We start from the raw sequence: 9,344 nt of genomic DNA on the forward strand, positions 1-9,344 counted from the left end.
CTATCATGAAACCTCCGGATTGGAATCTACCTTTTGAAATCATGTGTGATGCAAGCGACTACGCCGTAGGAGCCGTTCTTGGACAAGGGAAAGAAGGGAAGGTAAATGCTATCTACTACGCAAGCAAGACTCTCAATGAAGCCCAATTTAATTATGCAACAACGGAGAAAGAAAATTCGGGAGAAAGAAAAAAAATGTATGAGAAAGTGCAAAGAGATATCACCTTGTTGTTTGAGAACAATATCCTCAATTCCAACCATGTGCAATCCGACAACGAGGACGATGCTTTGCCTTGAAGTCAATCTTTTTGTATGCCTTTGCACATGTCCACCATTCTAAATCTTCTTACCCTTGAACCCTTTACATTATGGAGAAACTCTCATGATCATTGGCTCGGAAGGTAAGCAATCATTAGAAGGTTTTCTTAATTTGACAATATATGTATATACTTTACTAAGCCTCACCTATAGCTCTACTTTATACTTGAGAGACTTTCGGGAGATGAGAGTTTGCAAATAATAATAGGATAGCCACTTATATCGAGAGACATGAAAGGACTTGTGCAAGAATTTTTGGTCTAACCTTTGTTGCAGGGTATTTTGCTTCTAAAAACTAAAAAGAAAAAAAAGAGAAAAACCTCCAAGGATGGCAAGAAAAGCAAGTGTTGTCGATATTCAAGTTGCCGGCTAAAGGTAAGAGTCGTGGAGTAATATTGGATGAGTTTTTTGAACATCCATGATATGATTATCCTTGCTGCTCCTCTAACCTTTGTTTGAAGAAATATTGTTAGACTTGTTTGCATAAGTAAATTTTGCAGTTTGAGAACTCTCGAGCAACCCATGGAAGGACTTGATGATTTGATTTGCTCGAGGACGAGCAAAAGCTAAGCATGGGGGGAATGTTGGCGCTCCTTAAATACCCATTTTATTATACAATTAGGAGAGGTTTTGGTAATTTCTTCGGGATGATTCATGTACTAACCCGCCACTTGGCACCCGAACATGACCATTTTCGATTTTGTCCTGGATTTTGGAGCATGTTGTGTTTTTGCAGGAAATTGGATATTTTCGGAGACGTTTTGACGCATGGTCACAACTGGGCTAAGATGAGGAATAAGAAGAAGAGGCCACATGCGAAAGATGGGACCGAAAGGGGCCAGAAAGGGCCCAGGCCGGCCGGCCTGGGGCCCTCTGAGCCGGCCGGCCTAGCCCGTTTCTGGGCCCAATCAGTCTCAGTTTTCTTCAGCACGAAGTATGCGTCAACCCTAACCTATGTTTTAACAAAACCACCGACCATATCCGCCTATAAATACCCCGAAGCTGCCGTCAAGAGGGGGGGATCATCCAGAGAGCATCCAGAGACGAGTTCCAGAGATCCATTCGAGTTAGACACAAGAGAAAGACGACACCGGAGGCCTCATCGTCCCTCGGCGCCGCTGCAAGTTGGAGGACAGCAAGGGATCCATCCCTTGCCGGAGATTTCATCACCGTGATCGACTACGCTTCGCTTAGCTTCATGGGGTAAAGTCCTCGTTTGTTCATGGGGTTGTAAGGAGATCATGAGTTGTAATTGCCGAATCCTTTATGAGATTGATCTATCGCGATTCTTGTTGATGATGCTTTGATGCCTAATAGTTCGCGACTTGGCTTTGGGTTTGCTTTGCTCTTGCATGGTTTACTTAGATTACATCAACTATCGTGTTCTTGTTGATTCGTTACCAATTATCCTCGTGTAGTGACAGTATGCGGGAGGGAAAGGTTTTGATCTTGGAACACACCCTTGGTAGATTAGATCCGTTCTTCGTTGCTTGGCGATTACATCTCTAGTGATCCTAGACCCTATGGACAAATGCTCTTCATATCTTGTGCACACACCTAACATTGCTCACTAGTCTAGATTGGATTAGATTGGTTAGATTAGATCTATTTCACACTCGAACACTCAATATAGATCTTCTACCAACATCATTAGTGCTTAGTTAAGCAAAGTAATACACTTGTTCCGTGGATTGATAAACCTTGGGGGAATACTCTAAGGGAAAAGCTACACGATCCGTGCGCTTGCGGTACGTAAATTGGCGCTCTAAGGATTTTCACACTATCATTTTGTGTACACACTTGTAGAAAGCTTAGCTCATGTCATGCTAGTTTCGTGATTTTGTGATCCACTTTAGTAAAATTTCAATTAGTATCTTCATTGATATCATACCATTGGATCATGAGTCATGAAACAAACTCCCTAGGCTACTAATCTGCTCTTGAGCTATATTGTTTTGCAAGACCTTTTAGGTGCAAGATTTTTTAGGTAATTTGATTCCAAAGGGGGAGTGATGTGGATCAAAGCAAGGTATTTTCCCAAGGAGGAGAAGTATATTCCAAAAGGGGAGAAATGACGAGTGGATCAAGTCAACATATGAAGGAGGAGTAGCAAATAGGGGGAGGAACAAAGGGGGAATCATGGTTTTAGGGGGAGGCAAAGCCGTCATTGGATGATGGTAAGCATCCAAGCAAGTATAAGTAGTTCAATTTGATAATTTTTGCAAATTTTATGCTTGCTTTGATTGTGTTATCATCAATCACTAAAAAGGGAGAGATTGTAACGAACATGGCACTATTTATGCCATTTCGAGGGATTTTGGTGATCGTATGACAACGCAATCAATGTGACTAATGGTTTTGTTGAGTGAACATTTTAGATCCCAGGGATGAAGTAAAAAGGTCATACAAAGCAAAACACGAAGCAAGAACTCATAGAAACGCTGAATTGGACGAGTTCTGCAAAAACCAGTAGCACCGGAAGAACCGATGCCTAAGCATCAGTGCATCCGATGGTAGTCGAAAGAACCGACGCCCTGGCTTTGGTGCAAGACTGAGCGCCTCTGGAGATCAAGTGAAGAAAGAGTGTAGCACCGGTTGAACCGATGGTATCAAATCAAGCATCAGTGCAATCAAAGTACTATGTTCCAGAGACGATGTCAAGCATGAAGCAGCCAGCCCTTCAGCACCGGAAGAACCGATGCCCACCGGAGTATAGCATCGGAGCAATGATGTCAGCAAGGGCAACGGCTATATGAAGATCAAGTGTCACCGGAAGTTCCGACGCCATAGCATCGGTTCATCCGATGGTCCCTGAAGCTGCTGCAGAAGTGTCAGAGATGCCAACGGCTACTTCAGAAGCGCAGAGTGACCAGAAGAACCGATGCCCTATGCACCGGAAGTTCCGATGCCTACGCAGAAAACTGCTAACGGCTAGTAATGGCTCTCTTGAGTGTGTGGCCTATATATATGTGATCACCCGACCATTTGAAGATTGCTGGAGTTGCTGGAAGTCATACCCACACCCAAGAACACCTCCAAGCCATCCAAGAGCATAAAGATCAAATCCTTAGTCTTTAGCACAAGCTTTGTGAGTGTTAGTGCTAGGTTATATCTTGAGTGAGTGATCAAGAAAGGTTTAGATCCTTGTGCTATGGTTCTAGAGTGAACCAAACTTATATCTTGGTACGCCGGCCATCCTTGGAGCTTTGGTGGCTCGCCGGCAAGTCTACGACCCTCCGGCTTGGTGTGGAGCGGCGTCGACAACTTTGTGCGGAGGATGGAGACCCCTCCTTCGTGGGCAATCTTCCTTAGTGAAGATCGGGATCAAGGTGACCGTGATTGTGTTTACGGAAGAGACTTGATTGCCGGGAAGCGATACTCTTCGTGAGTGCTTCAACAACGTGGACGTAGGGGCGCCTTTGTGGCAAACCAAACCACGGGATATATCCTCGTGTCGAGAATTCGCTTCCTCTCATCCCTCTCTTTTAGCTTCCGCATTTCATATTACAACTTGTGTGCCTTTATTTTCTTTGTATAGTATCTTGCTAGGATTGGCTATAGGTTGCAAAACTCTTTTGGGATGAGGGTTTCACACTAAGGTGAACTGTAGTTGCACATCTAGATAGTTTGAGTTAATTTAAGTTTTGTGCAAACCAATTGGAGCCATAGGTTAAGGTTTTAAGAGTGCCTAATTCACCCACACCCCTCTTAGGCTAGAGCACCCGATCGCTTTCACCCTTCCTTCTCCTTTCTTCTTTCTAGTGCAATTGGGGTTTGGGCATAGCCACCAGAGCGGCGGCGGGGCGGTTGGGAAGAGGGCTAGGGTTCAAGGGGGTTTTATAGTCCGGCGGCTTCACTGTTGGCTGGCGAACAGTGATCGCGCGATGGGACATGATCAGACGGCGATCGTGGCTTCCCGTCTCGGTCTACAGCATCGCGACAAGCAGCAGCGCTCCTCCAATTCGAATCGGCCGGGGGAAAAAGGTGGGAACAGGGGTTTCAGGCGGCTCTGCCATGCTGGGAGCTCGCGGCGTCAGGGTCATGCATTTTGTGTGACCCTGTCAGCTCTTGGCCGGCCGACGTGGCCAGCTGCTAGCTGAGGCGCGTGGGGACAAGGCGGCTCGGTGGCTGTGTCAGACCGGGTCGGGTCGGCCAGGGCGAGCGGCGCGGCGCAGTGGCGTCCGCCTCTTTGCCGAAAGAGGCAAAAGGTAGGGGACGACGGGTGGGACCCGGTGGTAGTGATAGCGAGCGGGGGTCCGTGGGCGCCGATAGCTGGGGCTAGGTGGTCGGCGACTGCCGCGGGGCTGCGGGCGGCGTGGTTGCTGGCGGGGCCGCGGGGCTAGCAGGCCTACTGGGCCTCACGGGCGTGTGCGCAGGTGGGCGAGGCAAGGCAGGGCGGTCGGGCTATGGCGCTGGGCCGGCTCGGCTGCTTGGGTCGAAAGCCCCTTCTTCTTTCTCCTTCTTTTCTTTTCCCTTTTCTTTTTCCTTTTTCCAATTTCTATTTCTATTCTACTTCATGAGTATTTATTTATGTATACTTGTATTGCTATGCAAGTATACATCCTTGTAGGGTCACCACGACGGCGGGAAGGTTTCTCTCGTCGCACGCGAGGGATAGACCTCGGATACGCGCGACTAGATTGTGCACAAATTTGCGCGCTGGAGGGGGAAGTATTCCAAGTGCCAAAAGTTTTGGAGGTGGTTTTGGGAACTGTTGGAGGAGGTTTTTTCTTCTACTTTCCAAAAAAACGTGATTAGGAGTTGGTTTTGGGCACTGTTGGAGTTGCTCTTACAGAACTTAATTGTTTGCTGTCATGCAACACACTGGTTTTACATGTAGTCCAACAATGGTTGCCGTCGAAGATGTTGCGAGCACCCCTTGAGGACGACGATTGCACAAAGATGCAACACTCTGGTTTTTATCAGACTAGAAAGAGAGGCAACAGTTGCGTTACCAACTTGTTCGGTGTCATGGAACACACTGGTTTTACATTTAGTACTACAATCGTCGCCATCGAAGATGTTGGGAGCACCTCTTGGGGACGGCAATGGCGCAAAGAAATAGAGGGTGCAGGTGGAGTCGCACCACGCGAGTCCTCCAAAACCCAGGCTTAGCTTCACCTGTATGGTGTAGTAGCCCCGCGCGGCGTCGTCGGCGTACGTTCTTGCGACCACAGCGCCAGCAGCCTGCTGCGCCCGCACGTCGAAGGGAACCATCGCCGTCTCCAGAAACCGCAGCTGGAAGGTCGTCAGACTTGATTCCGGCCCCAGCTGCTGTCCGCCATACAAGGGCGCCGCTGCAAGCTTTTCCACGGTGTCGCTGTCACGGTGGTAGTCTTCGTTTCGGAAGCCGAATACAGCGGAGAGGCTGTATGTTAGAGTGGAGTTGCTGTAGTCCATGTCCATCGCGTGGAGGGTTCCGTTTTCCACCCAAACATCGAAGCTGATGTCGGGATTGGGCGTCCCGAAGAGGATCAGACTCCCGAAAAGCAGCACCAGAAATGTCAATAATGTAACACATGAACACAGGCACTCACCACAGGTGACTCCTCGTCCGCTTGTCAAGGCTCGACGTTCTGCCATTGAAAGTGCCATTGGCATACACAAGAGTAGTGCGAGCTTTGGAAGAGAAGCAGAATTTTTTTATAGACAAGGGATGCGAGTGGGAGTGTATTCTCCCCTCGAGTGCTGTGGAGGATGGCTCTCTCATGATACGATGTTAACGCTTCCATCTATATTTATAAGGTACAGCATTAGAGCTTCTTCTAAGTTAATTTTAAAGGTCATCGCTCTCATATTAAAACTTATGTCATACGTGTCTTGAGCGCCATTTTTTTGGGGGGGGGGGGGGGGGGGGGGGGGTTGGGGGTTGTTGGGCCTGTTTATGCATACCCACTCCTTCTAGAAAGCCTAGCTCGTCTCGCAGGGGTTTAAGAAACGTAACTTTACTGTTAATTGTAAAACTGTAAAATCAAGGAACAAAGTTTGCCTATATATTATTATAAATTAAAAATGGAATCCTTGGGGAAAAGACAAATATGATCGTTCTGCCTCACTCCATAAAACTCTAGCTTCCTCATGCATCCTCTATCGACCACTCACTCCATTTTCGGCTGGTTCGCAACAAAACTGATACCAAATTCTTAAAAGTTACGCGTATTCTTTTGCAACATTCTAAAAATTATGCCGATAAGTTATGTTTTGCAAAATGTTATATGTACAAGTTCTGATTATAACTTTGCAATTTTTTAAAAAATAGGAAGTTGCCGAAGAATTTTTCCAAAAGAGGAAACTTGTGGGATTTATGGTCGTCGTTCACTCGCGGCTTTTGCAACTTCACAAAAACAAAAAGTTGCAGAAACAGTTTAGTCCAAAAAAACTTGTGAACTGTCTAATTGTTGGCTGCTTCTATTAGGGAGTTTCGTTTCTCTGGCATTTGAGGTAACCGGGGCTACCCCCACTAATGAACTTGGTCTCTTGCCCCTCCACCGAGGGTTTCCCTGGCATTTGAGGTAAATGGATCAGCTTTAACCGTGTTTCATTCTCTGTTAGATCAGCTGAGGAGGCTTTTGGAGAAACATTTAAGTGTCTTCTCCTTCTCCTGCCCCCTTCTATCAAACTACTGCTTGAAGGGCTGGTCACATGTCGATATCAATATGCATATGTGTGGCAATCTTATCACTTCAGTTACTTTATTAGCAAATCAAAGTCAAGGGTTTTAAAATATAGAAGTTAATTTTAGATCAGGAATCCTATACCATTCTAAAATTATTCTAACCATTTTTAGATTTTCTTTCTCTCTTGTAAAATTATATCATGAACCTTTTCCTACTCTTTCTTCTTTTCTACACCCTTTCACCTCTAGATTGGGCGTTGGATATGCACGATGGGCCGGCGTGTATATTTGTGCACAAGTGCCGACGTTTCCAAGTGGCAAAAGATTAGAAAGGGTTTTTGGAAACTGTTGGAGATGAGTTTTTCTCCCTTTGTCCAAAAAAAACCCGGATTGGGAAGAGTTTTTTAAAACTGTTGGAGTTGCTCTTAGCCAAGTCCCCAACGAGTTGTTAGCCCACTAGTGTCCCTCCAACCTAGCTAACAAGAGCAAATTTCTCACAAAGTCAGATATAGTACTACTTATTAGCAAGGATCCAAACAGAACTAGCTAATTACTAGTCAGCTAACAACTAGCCAGCTAATCAATAGTCGTAACTAATCATTAGCTTTAGCCCATCCAAACAGAGCCTAAACTCATTGTAAATATATAATATATATTTGTGCTTGGAGAAACAAAGCACAATAATACATGACAACATCACACTCTTCCACACATGACAAACAATTTCGAGTTACTGGCAGTGGCCGCTGCTAATTACTCACGGTCTAGATGTCATTGGTCTTGCACCACGCCGGCAACGAGAGAGCGGGCTCGCTGGTCCGTGGAAACGGTGAGGAAAGCGGGCAGTCGAAGATGGTGAAGTACTCCTCCTTGTGTGGCCAGGACTTGTATGCCAGCGTGACGCGGATCCTCACCACCATCTCGAAAAGCCCCTTGTCCCTGTCACTAGAGAACATCTCGGCCACTGTGCTGCTGGCGTTGCGCAGCTGCCCCACAAACACCAGCCGCATCACGGTTCTCCCTTGGGGATCCTGCTTGAAAGACGGAAGCTCGTCGTCGACTGGGCCTAGCTTCTCACCTGCGTACAGTACACTCACGGCTAGGTTGTCGTAATTGATATTGTAGTACTCGTGCCCATTCTTGAAAGGGCTATTTATATTCCTACCCCTAGTTGTGAACCCCACCTCAGTTGTACCCCTAACTCATTCCCCACCTCAGTTTTACCCTCCCACGCGCCACACTTCGCTCAATTCTACCCGCACAGACGGTTTCCGTCCGTCATTGACAGGTGGGGCCCACTTTTCACCAAATATATGCACCGCGTTGTCTCACTGACCAGCGGGCCCCACGAGATACTTTCCCCATTCATTCTCCACCAGCCATCTCGATCCAGGGAGGCGGAGCGGCGGCGGCTAGGGTCCCGCAGGGCCGCCGCAGCCTCCGATCCGGCCGCCCGAGGCCTCCCTGCGGCTTCCCGTGGCCCGAGCTTTCCAGCCGCCCCGCCAGGCAAGTCCCTGTCGCCGCGCGCCGCGGCAGGGAGGGCCGAGCTCCCTGCGCGCGCGGCCTCCTCCCTGCCGCCGCCGGGCGCCCCGCCGCGCGCCTCTGCACCGCGTCCCTGCGCGCCTCGCCTCCTCCCTACCGCCGCCGCGCGCCTCTGCACCGCGGGTCAAGCTCCCTGCGCACGCGGCCGCCGGCCTCCCCGCGGCTTCCCGCTGTCCGCCTCCCTGCCGCGCGCGTCCGACCTCCTCCGCTGTCCGCCCCCCCTGCTGTGCACATGATGCCCGCTCCCCACCGGTCGCCTCTGTTCCTCCTCCCCACCGGCTGCCTGCCCTGACCGAGCTGCACGTCCGGCAGCCCGAGGCTCCGCCGCCAAATCCCCGCCGCCCTCGCCCCTGCGGCGCGCGTGCTTGCCCGGCGAGCGCGGGTCCCTGACGCGCGCGCGTGCTGTGCGCGGCTCCCCGAGGGCCCCGCCGCGTATCTCCTCCCAGGAGCGCGCGGGGTGCAGCTTCCCCCGGCCGCCTCCTCCCTCCGACTCCCTGCCTCGCCTGCCGCACGCACGGCCCCGCCGGCCTCCCCTCCGCAGTCCAGTCCGCTTCCCCGCCCAGCATCCACCCTGCTGCGCCTGCCGCTGGTGAATTCGTTTGGAAGCTTGAAGGTAGTTTTAGTTCTCTGCTCTATGATACACTGATTGTTGAAGGTTGTTTGTTGAGCTGCTAGTTTACAATTGCTTTGTTGTACTGCTGATCTTGATTTCTGAAAATCGTTACAGCCCAATTCTAAAGCACATCCTAAGAGGCACATCGTTCTGACCACACATCCTAAGAGGCTTATACATACCTATGAGCAGGTCAGCATGTCGCGTGGGAGCAGCTCAAGCATCAGAGCATATGAATTGGCCACGAACGGGCCGA

At 49.2% G+C, this 9,344-nt stretch overlaps 1 protein-coding gene across 1 annotated transcript; it reads right to left on the reverse strand.

Annotated features, from left to right (window-relative positions):
• Nucleotides 1–5,102: 5,102 nt before the first annotated feature.
• LOC120646327 lies at nucleotides 5,103–6,051 on the reverse strand. The gene is made up of 2 exons (XM_039922944.1): nucleotides 5,855–6,051; nucleotides 5,103–5,760 (listed from the first exon to the last, which is right to left on the reverse strand). The coding sequence occupies exons 1-2, from the start codon at nucleotides 6,025–6,027 to the stop codon at nucleotides 5,148–5,150; spliced, it is 786 nt and encodes a 261-aa protein (XP_039778878.1). The 5' UTR covers nucleotides 6,028–6,051; the 3' UTR covers nucleotides 5,103–5,147.
• Nucleotides 6,052–9,344: the final 3,293 nt, after the last annotated feature.

This window comes from Panicum virgatum, chromosome 8K (genome assembly GCF_016808335.1).
Source record: "Panicum virgatum strain AP13 chromosome 8K, P.virgatum_v5, whole genome shotgun sequence".
Classification (NCBI taxonomy): Eukaryota; Viridiplantae; Streptophyta; class Magnoliopsida; order Poales; family Poaceae; genus Panicum; species Panicum virgatum.